Here is an 18854-nt window from a genome sequence, read left to right as displayed (position 1 = left end):
TCCAATAGTGACCTGAAGGCTAGCAGAGGGAAGGAGCACCTTACACCTCCTTTGGTAAAGACATATCTCCACCCTGCCACTAAACAACTTGGAAATGTATTGCGCTTGTTTCTATGTTTCTATAAAATGGTTATTACCATATTTCAGCTGCAACAATAAAGTTAATTTTAAATTGCATAATTTTGAAAAGAGTGTCATAAGGGAAATTTACTTCCAAGCGATGGTTTTTAGACACGTTCGCTCACCCATTCTGCAATTCCATGACAATGCACTGTTGTCTTTACTTTGTGTACCACCCCCCCCCCCCCCCCCCGATGGTCATGTTGACTGATTTGTAAAATTTGTTTATGCTCTAGTTGCTGTGGACAATGACTCATTGGAAACTGAGAACAAGAATTTGGTGCCAGTTATTGCAGTGGAGGTACAGAGCTCAGCACAGTTCCTCACACACAGGGATAACTACCCTCATCTACTGACATGTTTCCACAACCAATGATCTCACTTTAAGGGCTCTTCATCTTGTTATTTTATGGTCTCGTTATTTATTGCTATTAATATTTGCATTTGCACAGTTTGTCGTCATCTATGCTTTTGCTCTTTCATTGATCCTGTTTGCAGTTACTATTCTCTGGACCTGCTGAATATGTCCACAGGAAAATGACTCTCAGGGTTGTATGTGGTGACATGTGTGTACCCTGATAATAAATTTTATGTTGAACTTTGAACAAGCGCTGAGCTAGTAGCGTTTTTAGATGCTGAATATTAGGTTGGAGGGAAAAGAATCTCAGGGTTGTATGTGGTGACATGTATGTTCTCTGATAATAAATCTTATGTTAAACTTTGAACTTTGAACAAGCACTGAACTAGTAGCGTTTCTAGATGCTGAATATTAGGTTGGAGGAAAATGAACCAGCTAAGGACACTTTACAGCAGGATAGAGACAGAAAGCAAATCTCAAGGCTGTCTGAGGTGACATACAGTATATGTACTTTGATAATAAATTTACTTTGAACTTTGAATACTGGGGATGGAAAGAAGGATGTGGAGAGAAAGAGAGGAAAGAATGTGAGGGTAGGGAGTGAAAACGATGAAGGGCGATGAGAAAGGGGTGAGAAAGTGAACTGGAAGGAGGTGACAAAGATAAGGGAACAAAGAATGTCGAGAAGTTAGAAAGTAAGGGAAGATTAAAAAAGGGTAAGAAGAAGAGGAGAGAGGGTGACAAGGAGAAGAGGAAGATAGGAGAGCAGTGGAAAACAGTGGAAGAGAAGCTGAAGAAACAGGAGACAGCACGAAGAGGAGTCAAGAAAGAAAGTGAGAGTGGTAGTAATGGGTGGAGGAGAGACAAGGAGGTATTAAATGAAGCACGAAAACAATATTAATAACTGAGTGCTGTAGATTGCAATTGTTGTTTGGATTGTATTTGAAGCCAGATACTAGTTTTAATGGGACACCACACTGACATCTTAATGCAGGTTGCTGATCAGCTTCTTGCCCTGATTTCTTATTTCCTTGCCAGTTGCAGAGTGATGATCCAGTTGATGACGTTGGTGGTGATGATGGTGCTGATAATGTTAGTTCCCAGAACAATAAAGAGGCCAACTTGCAAGCAGAAGATGTGGATATTAACAGCTCCGTATCTAATTTGGCCCCTGCAATGGATATTGGCAGCTCAATGTCCAGTTTATCATCAAATGCTGTGAGTATTGGGAAATAATGAGTTCTATTACTTGTGCTTTAAAATGTGGGCACTTTCACTTTTGCATTCCTTGGGAGTCATGGGACTCAGTCGATGGTGGAGTATCCTGGATTTCAGGTCGATTGTGTGTGTACTTTGATTTAATAGACTACTTCTTTCCCCATTCCTGTTTCCCTCTCTCACCTTACCTCCTTACCTGCCCATCACCTCCCCCTTCCCCTTCTTCCATGGTGTTCTGTGCTCTCCTATCAGATTGCCCCTTCTCCAGCCCTGTATCTCTTTCACCAATCAACTTCCCCTCTATATTTCACCCCCTCCCCCTCTCCCAGTTTCCCTTCTCACTGCTGCCTTGTACTTCTTCCTCCCCTCTCCCCACCTTTTTAGTCTGACTCCTTCCCCATTCCTTCCCAGTCCTGATGAAGGCTTTCGGCCCGAAACGTCGACTGTTTCCTCTGTTCCATAGATGCTGCCTGGCCTGCTGAGCTCCTCCAACCTTTTGTGTGCGTTGCTTTATCTGCAAATAGATGCTGTCATGGCCCATTCTAACAAAACCAACTTGCTGCTGCTGGTGACCCCCACAGATTTGTCATACTTGCGTGACTCGCCCTCAGCTCCAATAACGATTGTTCCAAAAGTCGAAGCTATGTACTCGATCCTTTATTCGCAATGAAGCTTAAGCCAAGTGTAAGTTAAGCGTAATTGAGCAGTCAACAAAAGGTACGATGTCCGTCGGTCCCCAGCTGCAAACTGCACACAGAACAAAGCACAAATACATCATTTATCCCCTTTGCTTTTACCACACCCACTCATGTGATTAGATACCATAATGCACATAATAAACTAGTAACACAGAATACAAGGCAGATAGAGAACAGGTGCATGGCTCCTGCAGATGCCCTGGGTTTCATTGACTCAGGAGTGTATGAGGATCTGTAATGCACTAAAATATTGCATGTCAGACAGGATTGTCAATATCCAAAGATTTGAGAAGAAAATTGCACATTTTTGCTGCTTCTCTTCACCTTTTAGCTTCATTCCATATGATTATTTAAACATTTTTCTGAGGTACAATGGCGTGTTTTGCGTTTCCATACCTGGCACATGAGATTTATAAATGTTTGTATTTATTTATAGTACATAGGTATTGTTGGCAAGGCAAGCATTCATTATCCATTCCTAAATCCCCCAGAGATGTACTAATGAGATACTTTCTCAGCAATGATGAATGTTTAGTCTAACAGCCTCATGAAAGGAATCAGTTCAGAATCAGAATCAAGATTAATATCAACAGCATATGTCATGAAAATTATTAACTTTGTGGCAGCAGTACAATGCAATACATAATAATAGAGAAAAAATTGTAAATTACTGTAAATATATATATATATATTAAAATAAGTAGTCCAAAAATAGAAATTATAAAAAATAGTTAAGTCATGTTCATGGGTTCAATGCCCATTCAGAAATCGGATAGCAGCGGGGAAGTTGTTGTTTCAGAATCATTGAGTGTGTGCCTTCAGGCTCCTGCACCTCCTCCCTGATGGTAGCAGTGAGAAGAGGGTATGTCCAGGCTAATGGGGGTCCTTAATGATGGACGCTGCTTTTTTGAGGCATCACTCTTTGAAGATGTCCTGGATGCTACGGAGGCTCGTGCTCATGATGGAGCTGACGGAGTTTACAATGCTCCGAAGCTTACTTTGATCCTGTGCAGTAGTCATCCCTTCTCTCCATACCAGTCAGTAATGCAGTCAGTTAGAATGCCCTCCCCAGTACATCTGTAAACATTTCTGAGTGTTTTTGGTGACATACAAAACCTTTGCAAACTCCTAAGTTGGATCAATAATTAGTCATGAGTCTGAAGGCTAAGATTTATCAGTGCAGCTGTTCTTGAAATGAAGTCCATCTGGTCACAGTGTGTATTCCAATCCCTCTCAATCAGGTGAAACTGGATTCATTCTGAAGCTTTGTGCAGATGTCACTTGGAACATAATATTAACATCAGGCTCGAAAGAGCAGATTCCTTCCTCTCCAGCCCTTTACCTTTCCTACCCACATGACTTCACCTATCACCTTCTAACTATCTTCCTTTGCTCTCTCCCCACCTTTTTATTCTGGCGTCTTCCCCATTCCTTTCTGGTCCTGAAGAAAGGTCTTGGCCCGAAACCTCAACTGTTTATTTATTTCCATAAATGCAGCCCGACCTGCTGAGCTCCTCCAGTATTTTGTGTATGTTGCATGTGAAAGCTTGAAAATGGTGGAAGAGATTACGTCATTGCTTGGTGTCTTGGCCTCCTTTGCTAATGCTGTGTGAATCTCTGGAACAACCTCCGTTTTCTCATCCTCACTTCAAGCAGAGTGAATGAATGATGATGTAAATTTAAAGGAAACAGCTTTAAAGGAGTCTAGCAGATGGATACTGAGCTATTACTGAGCCATTGAGAGCCACATATGCCACTACTTCCCTTCATAAATAATCTTTTATGCCTAGATAGGTTTTCTATCATTCTCAGTTTGTCTGAGTAGCTTGCCCTGGTCCTCTACCCACAATGGCTGAACCCCAGTCCCATGACCTCCTGATGACCCATGACCACTTCCACTCCCCATTCCTCAAATCTCCAAATTCCAGGCAAACCCCTGCAAGACCAGTTGTCCCTGATTCTCCTCACCTAGACTTGGTCCAAACCAATCGTATTTCCTTCACTTCCAATTGTGATCAGTGGCACCTATTATCTTCAACCCCAAACAATAATGAATTTTGTAACAGTTAATCCATTTCAGAAACATTCATTGGCACTCTTTTATTTGATCATTGATGCTCTCCTAGTTTGATATTCTATCTGTTATTTCCCAATTGCCCACCATTGAAAACATCTATAACCATATAACCATATAACAATCACAGCACGGAAACAGGCCATTCCGGCCCTCCTAGTCTGTGCCGAACTCCTAATCTCACCTAGTCCCACCTACCCGCACTCAGCCCATAACCCTCCACTCCTTTCCTGTCCATATACCTATCCAATTTTACCTTAAATGACACAACTGAACTGGCCTCTACTACTTCTACAGGAAGCTCATTCCACACAGCTATCACTCTCTGAGTAAAGAAATACCCCCTCGTGTTTCCCTTAAACTTTTGCCCCCTAACTCTCAAATCATGTCCTCTCGTTTGAATCTCCCCTACTCTCAATGGAAACAGCCTATTCACGTCAACTCTATCTATCCCTCTCAACATTTTAAATACCTCGATCAAATCCCCCCTCAACCTTCTACGCTCCAATGAATAGAGACCTAACTTGTTCAACCTTTCTCTGTAACTTAAGTGCTGAAACCCAGGTAACATCCTAGTAAATCATCTCTGCACTCTCTCTAATTTATTGATATCTTTCCTATAATTCGGTGACCAGAACTGTACACAATATTCCAAATTTGGCCTTACCAATGCCTTGTACAATTTTAACATTACATCCCAACTTCTGTACTCAATGCTCTGATTTATAAAGGCCAGCGTTCCAAAAGCCTTCTTCACCACCCTATATACATGAGACTCCACCTTCAGGGAACTATGCACTGTTATTCCTAGATCTCTCTGTTCCACTGCATTCCTCAATGCCCTACCATTTACCCTGTATGTTCTATTTGGATTATTCCTGCCAAAATGTAGAACCTCACACTTCTCAGCATTAAACTCCATCTGCCAACGTTCAGCCCATTCTTCTAACCAGCATAAATCTCCCTGCAAGCTTTGAAAACCCACCTCATTATCCCCAACACCTCCTACCTTAGTATCATCAGCATACTTACTAATCCAATTTACCACCCCATCATCCAGATCATTTATGTATATTACAAACAACATTGGGCCCAAAACAGATCCCTGAGGCACCCCGCTAGTCACCGGCCTCCATCCCGATAAACAATTATCCACCACTACTCTCTGGCATCTCCCATCTAGCCACTGTTGAATCCATTTTATTACTCCAGCATTAATACCTAACGACTGAACCTTCTTAACTAACCTTCCATGTGGAACTTTGCCAAAGGCCTTGCTGAAGTCCATATAGACTACATCCACTGCCTTACCCTCGTCAACATTCCTCGTAACTACTTCAAAAAATTCAATAAGGTTTGTCAAACATGACCTTCCACGCACAAATCCATGCTGGCTACTCCTAATCAGATCCTGTCCAGCCAGATAATTATAAATACTATCTCTAAGAATACTTTCCATTAATTTACCCACCACTGGTGTCAAACTGACAGGTCTATAATTGCCAGGCTTACTTCTAGAACCCTTTTTAAACAATGGAACCACATGAGCAATACGCCAATCCTCCGGCACAATCCCCGTTTCTAATGACATCTGAAAGATCTCCGTCAGAGTTCCTGCTATCTCTACACAAACTTCCCTCAAGGTCCTGGGGAATATCTGGTCAGGACCCGGAGATTTATCCACTTTTAAATTTCTTAAAAGCGCCAGTACTTCCACCTCTTTAATTGTCATAGGTTCCATAACTTCCTTACTTGTTTCCCACACCTTACACCATTCAATATCCTTCTCCTTAGTGAATACCGAAGAGAAGAAATCGTTCAAAATCTCTCCCATCTCCCTCGGCTCCACACATAGCTGACCACCCTGATTCTCTAAGGGACCAATTTTATCCCTCACTATCCTCTTGCTTTTAATATAACTGTAGAAGCCTTTTCGGATTTACTTCCACCTTATTTGCCAAACCTAACTCGTAACTTCTTTTAGCTTTTCTAATCTCTTTCTTAAGTTTCCTTTTACATTCTTTATATTCCTCGAGCAATTCCTTTACTCCATGCTGCCTATATCTATTGTAGACATCCCTCTTTTTTTGAACCAAGTTTCTAATATCCCTTGAAAACCATGGCGCTTTCAAACCTTTAACCTTTCCTTTTAACCGAACAGGAACAAAAAGATTCTGTACCCTCATAAGTTCACCCTTAAATGACCTCCATTTCTCTATTACATCCTTCCCATAAAACAACTTGACCCAATCCACTCTCTCTAAATCCCTGCGCATCTCCTCAAAGTTAGCCTTTCTACCATAAACGCAGCCTGGGCTGGGCAAAAAGCATCATCAAGGATGCATTTCACCCTAACCAGGAGACTTTTTACTCTCCTCACATCCGGTAGGCGCTACAGGAGCCTCTGCTCCCACACCAGCAGGCACAGGAAGAGCTTCTTCCCTGAGGCTGTGACCCTGCTGAACCTCACATCACAGCGCTAAGCAGTATTGCACCCATATTGTACTGTCTCAGTACTTTTATATTTGTGTGTGGTAGCACTTACTTTTTATTCACAGTTATTTTGTAAATAACACTATTCTTTGCATTGATGGTTAGATGTGAATTGCATTTCATTTGGCTTTGTATCTGTACTCGGCACAATGACAATAAAGTTGAATCTAATCTAATCTAATCTAATTTGCTCACTGTTTGCCAGTTGTGCTATTTGCTCTTTTTTTCACCCGTTGGCTGTTTGATGTCTTCTTGAACGAGTTCCATCATGCCTTCTTTGTTTTCATGGCTGCCTGTTGGAGGAGGAACCTCAGAGTATATAAGAAATCTTAAGTTCTTGAATTTATTTTGTTTTTTTTATCATTATTGTGTTCTTTATTTTGAGTGGGGTTTTTTGCCCTGCTTTGAGAATAAATGTATTTGGAATCTTTGTAACAGTCCTTTGGTCCAACCTCCTAACCTTGGCATTCAATGCCATCATGAGTCCCGATTGTCAACATCCAGGGGTTGCCACTGACTATAATTCAATTCAAGTGTGGCTGCAAGACCAGGTTAGGAACTGGGTACCATTCATGAGTGTCATCTAAAGCCTTCCCACCACGTACACGACACTAACCAGGAATGTGCTGGTACACATTCCACCTGTCAGGACCAGTGCAGTGTCCACACATTCAGGCCCACTCAGACCAGATTCAGGACAAAGCAACCTGCTTGATGGGACACTAATTCTCTGCACAGTCACCACACAGCGTCTGCAATGTGCGCCATCGAGAAAATCCCCTTCAATTACTTTCCATGTTACTCCCCAGCACGGCCCAAAGTCACAACTTCTACCAACAGAGACAATGGCTTCAGCCGCATGGAAATTTGGTTATTTGTTGAGATACCGCGCGGATTAGACCCTCCCAGCCCTTCGAGCTGAGCCACGCAGCAATCCCCCGATTTTACCCCAGCCTAATCACAGGACAATTTACAACGACCAATTAAGCTACCAACTGGGACATCTCTGAACTGTGGGAGGAAGCCAGAGAACCCAGAGGAAACCCACATGGTCACGGGGATATAACCACTTGCATATTGAGTCATAGACTCCCATGGAAGTGAAACTGCCTTTTCAGCCCACCACACCCATTCTAACCTCCAAGCACCCATCAATACTGATCGTCCTGTCTTGAAAATGTATAACAGTCCCTTCATTGCTTATAGGTCTAAATCATGGAACTCCTTCCTCAAGGCAATGAGGGAGAGATAATGAGTGCCAATCTTACCTGCAACACTCAGAATTATTTATTCACTAATTCTCTTAAAAATAAATGAACAAATAAATAAAGCAATAGATCAGGGGTTCCCAAACTTTTAATGGACACCTACCATTGACCGAGGGGTCTGTAGACCTCAGGTTAGAAACCCCTGGTATGGATGAATCACTCAGCACTTTTTTGAATGACATTAGTATGCAAACCTGAGATATAATTACATAACTTGAAATCAACAATGTTCTTAAAACTTGCCAGATCACACAGTAATTGTGCTGACACACACATTCAAGAATCAAGATTGTTTCACGTCATTTCCAGTACACAAGTGTAAAGGAGAATGAAATAATTGTAACTCCAGATCTGATGCATCACAAACAGCATAAAAGGCGAAGAAAACAATAATAATAATAATAAACACAATAAATAAAAATACATAAGATGGCTTATATAAGCCTCCACCGGGGGCAGTGTGGTGTGGCTTCTAGGCTGGGGTCAGTGCTGCCCCCTAGTGTTCGATGGTGCGAGGTTTGGACTCTATTACTAATTACATGATTGTGATACCATTTGTGCTTTGTGCTGTGTGTGACTATTGGGACTGTGTTTTGCACCTTGACCCCAGAGTAACACTGTTTCATTTGGCTGTATTCATGAATATTCATGTATGGTTGAATAACAAACTTGAATTGTATGTCCATAAAGTGACGCTAGTCTGTACATAAGGTGACTGACAGGAAGTGATAAAGTAATGGTGGTGGGGTGGGTTAGTGGGTGGAGGTGTTGATCAGTCTCACTACCTGGGGCAGGTAACTGCTTTGGAGTCTGGTGGTCCGGGTGTGGATGCTACAAAGCCTCCTCCCTGATGGGAGTGGGATAGACAGTCCATGTTTGGGGGTGGCACACAGGGTGCCAATCAAGCAGGCTGCTTTGTCTTGACTCTAATCTGAGAGCGCTTAAGTGTGTGGGAAACTGGAGTGTGTATTGCCACACTCCTGATGACCAGGTAGACGACACCGATCTTTCTGGCACTGACACAATGGCAAGCGTCACTAATTGGTACTGTGTGCTCTGTCCTGCAGCTTAGTGGCAGTATGATGAGCCTATACAGCAACGCTGATGTTGGGAATGTGGATGTGAGAGGCAATATCACCTTCTCACTCCATTACAATGAGGGCAAAAGTGAGTTTTGTATCCACGTGCTGCAATGCAATGATCTGGCTGGAGCCAAGAAAAGCAGTTCCAACCCGTGAGTATTCATCTTAAGTGAAGTGTCCTTTTGATATCTTTATTAACATGCAGTAGTCAAAAATTCAATTGTTAGCGCTCTGAATTGGCACGTTATGTTAGATACATTGATTGATTTGGTTCCATGGTGCTCATGTGTAAAGATGGGTATGTTTTCCACCCTGAAGTCATGTAATAATTTGTTTTAATTTTTATTAAATTCATCATGCTCATCTAGTCTTCTTCAAACGTTTGTTTTAGTTGCCACGTTGTTATCTTTGGCATCCCCCTATTCCCTTCCTATTTCTCAGCTGCAATATTATCTACTAAACCAGCATTGGTTTCTTTTCAGCCATTGATAAAATCCCACTTATCTTAATGTCATCAGTCTTGGTCTTGCTATTGTTTCCAAACTATTCAACGTTCAATTGTGAAGGAGTGAGCAATTACTCTAATTAAAATCAGAAGATTGACTCTTCATTGGCTGTGTTCAATTGTGCCAGAAACTCTGAATATCAGCAATCAGCTCCGTCTCTCCCCATTGTAATTGTGTAATGCTGAAACAGTTTACAAACATTTTTGTCACAGTTGGCTGCAAACTAAGTTTGTAGGAAGTTTATTCTAATCTCTATAACATTGCCCAACTCTCCCCTTGTACTTGTTGGTTGAAGCTAGCATCTGATTAATTATTACATCAAATATTTTAAAATAGGTTCCTCTTCCTCCTTGCCTTTTTGTTTCTCTATCACTATGGTGCATACAGCCCTGCAATCATCCACCCCTGCTCTTCCCCATGTCTGGCATTCTCAATTTAATTGCTCTAGCATTGCTGACCATACCTCTACACTGGGAATTCCTTCCTAGGAAGTCCAAATCAATGGAATTGTGTGCTGTTAAAACTTTAACATGTGTATACACATGAACAGATATTGGTCGATGAAGCCCTTTAGGGTTGATAGTTTTTTATGATTTAATTAAGTTTTGCAGTTAGCATTTATTATTCAACTTAATTTTGAATTTAGCCTTGTATCTCTGTGTTAGTGTAAACAAACTGAATGGTTCAATTGTTCCATTTAATATCAGAGAATGTAGGCAGTATACAACCTGAAATTCTTACTCTTCACATCCACGACTATCAGGGAATGTATACAGCATACAACCTGAAATTCTTACTCTTCACAGACATCCAAAAAAACGGAAGAAAGCCCCGAAAGCATGAATGACAGAAAAAACATTAGAGCTGCGAAGCCAGTTCTAAGTTAGTTATCCAGCTTTCTAAAACTTGTTACTGAGTAATTATTGTCAGGAGGGGCGACCTCAGGTCCTCAGAATTTTTGTTAGTACAAATGAAGGAGGCTTGTGCAAATGCTGTGAGTCAGAGGCAACTCGACGAGCAGAAGTGGGCATTCAAATAAATTACAGGAAAGGAGAAATGAAAAACATTATTAGAAGTGAATTCAAGAGAATGTGGAGCAAACAATGGGATGAAGAGAGAGCAGGAAGACATCTTTATAATATCCTGAAAGTAGTGGGATGGTTGAGAATGCAGGAGGGAACAGGAGGGAGGAGGTGATAATATTAAGACTGAGCTTTGGGCACACAGGGTTAAATAGTACATAGTTTTTGATGAATAAACTCAATAATGGGAGGTGTGAGAAATGTAATCAGCAAGAGACGTTTGAGCATGCATTGGTGAGGTGTCCGAGATATAATCAAGAGAGGGAATGGTTGATTTTAAAGTTATCACAGAATAGAATACAATTTAACATTAACAGTAATTTTCAGAAAGCATCACAGGATTATTGATTTAAATATATAGTGCAGTTCCTTCAGAATGCAGGTGATTTTTAAATAGAATTTGCTACAAATATAGAAGTGTAGGGCTTAAATATCCTGACCCTCGCTCCAGTTCAGTAGGTGCTGGTAATGTGCCTTAACGCTGCTTGTCGACTGCCATACAACCTCAAAAGAAGAAGAATGCTCCGAGTCAGTTCTGTTTCGAGAGAGCATTAAACTCAGGATTTTGGTGAACAGGGAAGTCAGTATAGCGAGAGGCTAAATCATTTGTTTTTGGATTAAGTAGAGTGTCCAAAAAGGGAGATGTGAGAGGAAAGAGTGAAGATTTTTTAAAACAGTTAAAATAAATAAGGTATGACATCACAGGACAGCAAGTAGCTTGAGACCACCCCAAGAAAAGGAACATTGAGCGACCTTGTTTTCTTTTAAACAATATTTACTTCTGAATAATTTAATTTAATTAATAAAGGCATAACAGAGTAGCTTGCATTCAAGTGGGAAGTGCACAATACATTCCATATCCTTGACAAACAACTGCAGGAAGTGTCATAAGATAGGGGAGCATGAGCAACAGCTGACATCGCTGTGGTCAATAGACAATAGACAGTAGGTGCAGGAGTAGGCGATTCGGCCCTTCTAGCCAGCACTGCTATTCTCTGTGATCATTGCTGATCATACACAATCAGTACCCCGTTCCTGCCCTCTCCCCATATCCCTTGACCCCACTATCTATAAGAGCTCTATCTAACTCTCTCTTGAATGCATCCAGAGACTTGGCCTCCACTGCCTTCTGGGGCAGAGCATTCCACATATCCACCACTCTCTAGGTGAAAAAGTTTTTCCGCATCTCTGTTCTAAATGGCCTACCCCTTATTCTTAAACTGTGGCCTCTAGTTCTGGACTCACCCATCAGCGGGAACATGCTTCCTGCCTCCAGTGTGTCCAATCCCTTAATAATCTTATATGTTTCAATCAGATCCCCTCTCATCCTTCTAAATTCCAGTGTATACAAGCCCAGTCGCTCCAATCTTTCAACATATGACAGTCCCGCCATTCTGGGAATTAACCTTGTGAACCTACGCTGCACTCCCTCAATAGCAAGAATGTCCTTCCTCAAATTTGGAGACCAAAACTGCACACAATACTCCAGGTGGGGTCTCACCAGGGCCCTGTACAGCTGCAGAAGGACCTCTTTACTCCTATACTCAATTCCTCTTGTTATAAAAGCCAGCATGCCATTAGCTTTCTTCACTGCTTGCTGTACCTGCATGCTTGCTTTCATTGACTGATGGTCCATCTATATAAATAAATGTTTCATGTACAGAAAGTTTCAAGAAACGCTCACCTTCCTCAAAACTCAGAATGTAGCAGAGAAGCACTGGCAGATTGGTAGTTCAGGGCATCTGGCCTACTAAACAGAATATTACCTGAGGAGAAAGTTCATGTTAGGAGATGAGCCAGGGTCGAGACCAAAACCTCACGGGGACTTAGCTGCACAGAGAGAGGGAGAGGAGATTTGAAGAAAGCAACAGTTATTGGGAATTCTATAGGCATGATTCAACAATGCATGTCGCTTCCCTGATCTGAGCGCTCAGGATATTACTGAGCAGCTGCAGAACGTTCTAAAGGTAAATAGTTCCCACGTGGAAAGTTATAGACTGAAGGAAGATAAAGATGGTCTGTCTTGGTTTGGGGAGAAAATTAGATTCATGGAGTCATAGACAACTACAGCATAAAAGCAGCCTTCAACCCATCTAGTCCATGTCGGACTATTTAAATTACCTAGTCCTATCAACCTGCACCCAGACCATTGCCCTCCATACCCCTCCCATCCATGTACCCATCCAAACTTCTCTCAAGCGTTGAAATTGAAATTGCATTCACCACTTGCACTGGCAACTCGTTCCACACCCTCACTACCCTCTGAGTAAAGAACCTTCCCCTATTTCCCTTAAACATTTCACCCTTAACCCATGACCTCTAATTGTAGTCTCACCCAACCTCAGTGGAAAAAGTCTGCTTGCATTTACCTTATCTATACCCCTCATAATTTTACATACTTCTACCAAATCTCCCCTCAGCCTTCAACGTTCTAGGGAATAATCTTTCCTTATAACTCAGATTTTACAGTCCCAGAAACATCCTTGTAAATTTACACAATGTACTGGAAGAGCTCAGCAGGTCAGGCAGCATTAAAAGGGTCTCGGCCCAAAATGTCAACTCTTTATTCCCATCCAAAGATGCTGCCTGACCTGCAGAGCTCCTCCAGCACATTATGCATATTGCTCTAGATTTCCAGCATCTGCAGTACCTCTTGTATCCTTGTAAATTTTCTCTGTACTCTTTCCTGGAGGTAGGTGACCAAAACTGCACACAGTACTCCAAATTAGGCTGCACCAACGACTCGTACATCTTCAATATATCATCCCATCTCCTATACTCAGTACTTTGATTTATGAAGACTAATGTGCCAAAAGCTTTCTTTATGACCCTATCCACCTGTGATTCCACTTTCAATGAATGATGGATCTGTATTCCCAGATCTCTTTACAAGATTGCCAAAAATGGAGTTCACTTCAGAGTAGTCAGAGGTTCACAGATAGATGACAGGGAAGTCAATTGATTAAAAAGGTATCTGGGTCTTTTCTCCAGTTAGACAGTGCATACAATTGAAGAGCATGATGGTTGTATTTAAACTGTGTGTAAACCTGGTACAGTCTGAGGACTATGCAGAGTTCCAGTCCCCACATTATAGAAAAATGAGATTGCACTGGAAGGGACGCAAAGGATATTTAACAGAATGTTGTCAAGATGGGAAAACTTTAGCTGTGAGAATAGTCAGGGGTTGTTTGCTACAATGTCTAAGACTTTTGCACGGTACTGTATTTGTCAACGTGGAGCAGAGAGCGAGTTTGTAAACCTGGTAGGAACAGAGGATATTGGAAATGGCGAGGGTGGGGTGTGAGATAGGTGGTAGAGAAGGAGTGCCGGGGTGGGGGGTGCAGACACACCCAGCCCTGAGTCAGCAGGCAAGGTCATTTGATTCCAAACAATTGGTTTATTGATCATTACAGAATGTCTCTCTGGTGCTTCCCGCTCCCTCCCCTCTCCCTTCCCCCTTATCCCAACTATGATTCCCCTCTCCCTGCCTCCTTCCCACTCTCAGCCCACAATAGAGACCCATATCAGAATTGGGTTTATCACTCAATCACATATGTCATTTAATTTGCAGCAGTGCAGAGTAATACATAAAATTACTGCAGTACTGTCTTAGGCACCCTAGCTATAAAGACTGTTATACAGTACTGTAGATTGAAAGCAATTGGTAGAAGAATTGGAGGGTTTTCAGGGGGAAAGGTGTCATGGGTGTGGCGATAACCCTGCAATGATGATAGAAGCAGAACTCTTCATCTCACTGATAGATGTGTGTTTGAAGAGCAATAATGTGAATGACTGCTGACAAGGTGCTGGAAACTGGGATCAGGCTGAGTAACTCTGTACTTGCTATCACAGAAACAATGGGCTGAATGGCTTCCTTCTGTGACATAAACTATAGTTACCCATGAAGCTTCACTTTCTTCCTTTGGTTTGCTCCTTAGCATCTATTAGATCAATCCATCCATGTTCTCAATATCATTTATCTGTTGTTATTATTTTGTTTTTCTTTTTGTATTTGCACAATTTGTTGTCTTTTGCTCATTGGCTGTTTATCCATCCTTGTTTGTGCGAAGCGTTTCATTGGTTCTATAGTATTTCTTTGTACTTACTGTGAAACTGGATGCCACTGGACTCCTGCTTTGATGTTTGATATTCTACATGGTGTTCGCTCACATTTTTGCCTTTTCCGCGATTTGTTCTTGTTTCACATGTTGGGTGTTCGATGTTTTCTTGGACCGGTTCCATGGTGTTTCTTTTGTTTTGTGGCTGCCTGTAGGAGGACAAATCTCAGAGTTGTGTTCTGTATACATATTTTGATAACAAATATACTTTGAACTTTGCATGCCTGCAAGAAAAAGCATCGCTTGAGAAAATTCACGGGAAATACTGACTGATCTTGCTAACTTCACCTTTCAATAGCTACGTGAAGAGTTATCTTCTCCCAGACAAATCATCTCAAGGCAAGCGGAAGACCTCAGTGAAGAAGAAGACCCTGAATCCTACATTTAATGAGCAGTTAATGGTGAGATTAGTTATTGTCTTCACCTTCATTGACCATTCTCCGTTCACAAGTAATTGAATTTTTCAACACGTCTTACTGGGTGGACTGTGAAATTTGTGGAAGGGTACTTACTTACCTGGGCCCTTAGCTCCCAACGGAGCACAGACCCATCAATGACCTCCTGTTTACATTGTCCGCTGAAGTCGATGGCTTAACTGGATTCCATCATCGCTTTTGCAATCCTTTGTATCCACTGTACAGGGGATTGGCCCATACACCTCCACCAGAGCTCTGTTGTTCGGCCTTGCTCGTCCTACCTCTCACGACAGAGCTGTAGGGTTGGACTTTAAGAAGCAAATCTCTGGAAGGATGCTGAATTACTAGTGGCAACTTTGGAGTTTCTACATGAAACCTAGCCTGTGTAGAGCACCTAGAGCTGTTTTAAGTATCATGGTGCAACAACGACAAACACTGACGCTTTTGCTATCCTTCCAACTGCAAAGTTCAGAGTCAACCATTCCAAAGGATTTGCATATAAACCATAAGTTCTCACACTTAACCACAAATTGTACATCCAACAGGTATTATTATACATACATTCAGATTTAATCTCTAAATGGTGAAGCTCCCAATAACTTTCAGATTTCCTTTACCCATCCAACTCCTCCATCCAGTTGATAAATCTCCATAACCTTCTGTATCTTTATCTCTCCCAACTATTTCAATGCTGTTCTTTATTGGACTTACATTTTTAACCCCCATTCACCTCCTTTCCTGCTCCCGCTTAAGTTTCTTTAAATTGCTCTCCTCCTTGAAGATACTTCTCGAACCTACCATTTTTGCCATTGAAGACATAGATAGAGAAAGCTGTCGGGAAGAGGCCAACAAAATCATAAAGGATCCCACCTGCCCTGCCAATGGACTGTTTGTCCCACTCCCATCAGGGAGGAGGCCATGCTAGGAAAGGAAGGGGGGAAGACACCAGAATAAAAGGGGGGCAGGGAAGGAGGATCGCCACAAGGTGACAGGAGAAGCCAGTCTGTGTATTTATATTTATTGTTTTTGTTTAATTATTGTGTTCTTTATCTTTTTGAGGGTTTTTTTGCGCTGCATCAGATCCGGAGTAATAATTATTTCATTCTCCTTTACGGTTGTGTACAGGAAATGACACTAAACAATCTTGAGTCCTTTGGTCCCTTTGTTTAATTTGCTATCCAGGTTTGATTAACAATGCCCCTATGAAATATATCATCTCACTTTATTACACTAAAGGTGCTGAACAAAAAGCATCATATTTACAAACTGATACCTCGGACATTGATGAATCTTGCTAAAGTATTTAATTTTCCACTGTCACATTCTGGCCTATATTTCATGTATATACTGATACAAAGAAACATGGACAAATATATCATATACACTTTCACAAATGGTATATACTTTGATACATACACAAAGTATATCACTGCTCTACTCATACACATGAAATATACATCCCCTGGCATTAAATACTGTATTGCTTATCATAAATACACAACATATCCATATGGACATGAACTTGCCTCTATATCTATGTACACTGCTCACAAAGCTGGATGAGTTTGACTGATCCAATCCATCTGAAGTTATCTGAGAGCCATTGCACTGTGTTTCATATATTTATTGATCTGCTGCTGATGATGAACGTTTTGTTTAAACTGAAGTACAAACTGGAGAAAGTGGAACTGCGGAGTCGGACTCTAAACCTCTCAGTGTGGCACAGGGACCACTTTGCACACAATCTCTTCTTGGGAGAGGTGGAGATCATGCTGGAACTGTGGGACTGGAGTAATCCCAACCCAACAACATACAGCCTTCAGCCGCGGGTAAGATTCAGTCACTGTTCTGCATTTGTGTGTATTGGTTCACTTCTCTGTATTCTAACTATACTGACAAGACAGAGAAATTGTTATTCCTCCAGGAAACGCCACTCGTGACAGTGAGACCACTGTTTGGATTTATATTGATCTCTGAATATTGCACGCGTTAGAAAAAGATTTTCCAGCCAATGGGTGTAATTAATTGGAGAAAACACCTGTTATCCTAAATTTATGCTAATTAAGAAATTTGTCTAGTTTGTTGTTAAGGTTTGTGGCAAGAAACAGTCATGATTATAAAAGGCCCAGTTTTTCCTGCTGCTCTGAGGCTGGTGATGGACGGTACTTTCTATCACTGAGTACCCAGTTCACTCATGATCAATGTGCTTCCTGGCATTTCTGATTAGAATGTGCAATATGGAGCACAGTGGGGAATGAGGAGCGAGTGATGTCAAATTCATAGCAATGTGCCTCATGATATTTCCTCCCTCTCTCTCTTGTTGTGGTTTCTTGTGCTCCACAACCGACCAGGAGACGCAGAAGATTCTTCAAGAAGTATTAAACTTTAATTTGCAAATCAAAGCTGAGACAGTCATTGAGCTAGTTGCCGATTGCCCACCGATCCTCGGACATAGCATTTTTTATAGCGATCTCCTGGTTTAGTTGTATTAGCATATCCAATCGGTCTACAGTTGCATATCACAAGTACATCTGCCACTATTGTTTCTACCCATTGACTTAATCATGTTCTAATCTACATCTCTTAGCTAGCCTCTCATTAACACACCATTATCTTCTACATTCTTAAGATTTCATTCTCCTACTAAATTGGATACATGCATAGCAAATAGCAAACGCAAAGCTGACTACACAGTTTTGGTTACACAGCAAACAATGCAACTTTATACTCCAATATATCCCCCCTTTGAGACCCATAGGGTCTCACACAGAGAAAGAAGACTAAGAGTCCGCGCACAAAAGCCCCAATAAACTCAAGCACTTATTCCCAAATCTCGGGTTAAACTATAATTTTCTGCGCCAAGACCTCAAAATATTCTCTCCCTGTTACCCTGGGCCGCTGAGCCAAAAATCTGTCCCTTTGTACCTGAGACAGGGAAAAAGACTCAGAAGTCCTTACAATCTACTCCCACACTGTCGTTTTGCTCTTGTTCATCCTGCAGGTGTTATAGGCTGTAACGATACATTTTCGGTGTTTCTTTCTCCACTAAGCTTGCTTCAGTAATTGCCACGAGCATCGGAAATTGATTGATTGCAGCACGCACTACAAGAGGCTTGAGACAAGGAAGAAAACAGCACAGCACAAGCGCACAGCTCAATAATACAATACTGACAGTTATTGCCATTTTAGTCAGCCATGCTCCCCATCCTCCGGGTCTACTTTCTAACCAGTCAAATAACTGATGTCCGAACCCTGCATTCTGTTTAACTTCCTTTCTTAGACTTTTCAACTGAAACATTGCCTTAGTAACCGATCCTTCTGGACTAGTGTTATTTGGTATAAAAGTACAGCACTTCTCTCCAAACATCACACAAACTCCTCCTTTTTCTGCCAACAGCCAGTCCAATGCTTTCAGGGTTCC

At 41.6% G+C, this 18854-nt stretch overlaps 1 protein-coding gene across 2 annotated transcripts in view; it reads left to right on the top strand.

The window, feature by feature from the left end:
• LOC140719749 (synaptotagmin-like protein 1) overlaps positions 1–18854 on the top strand; it is a 51101-nt gene that overhangs the window by 17037 nt on the left and 15210 nt on the right. Inside the window, exons 6-10 of one of the 2 annotated variants that reach the window (XM_073034594.1) lie at positions 357–421; positions 1523–1696; positions 9297–9463; positions 15316–15418; positions 17101–17262. In XM_073034594.1, coding sequence (XP_072890695.1) covers positions 357–421; positions 1523–1696; positions 9297–9463; positions 15316–15418; positions 17101–17262 — 671 coding nt within the window. Of the gene's footprint in view, positions 1–356; positions 422–1516; positions 1697–9296; positions 9464–15315; positions 15419–17100; positions 17263–18854 lie in introns of both variants that reach the window. The other variant, XM_073034593.1, reaches the window with a different exon arrangement.

This window comes from Hemitrygon akajei, chromosome 32 (assembly GCF_048418815.1).
Source record: "Hemitrygon akajei chromosome 32, sHemAka1.3, whole genome shotgun sequence".
In the NCBI taxonomy this organism is placed as follows: domain Eukaryota; kingdom Metazoa; phylum Chordata; class Chondrichthyes; order Myliobatiformes; family Dasyatidae; genus Hemitrygon; species Hemitrygon akajei.
The sequence above is the reverse complement of the archived record's forward strand: the minus strand, read 5'-3'. Positions and strand labels throughout refer to the sequence as shown.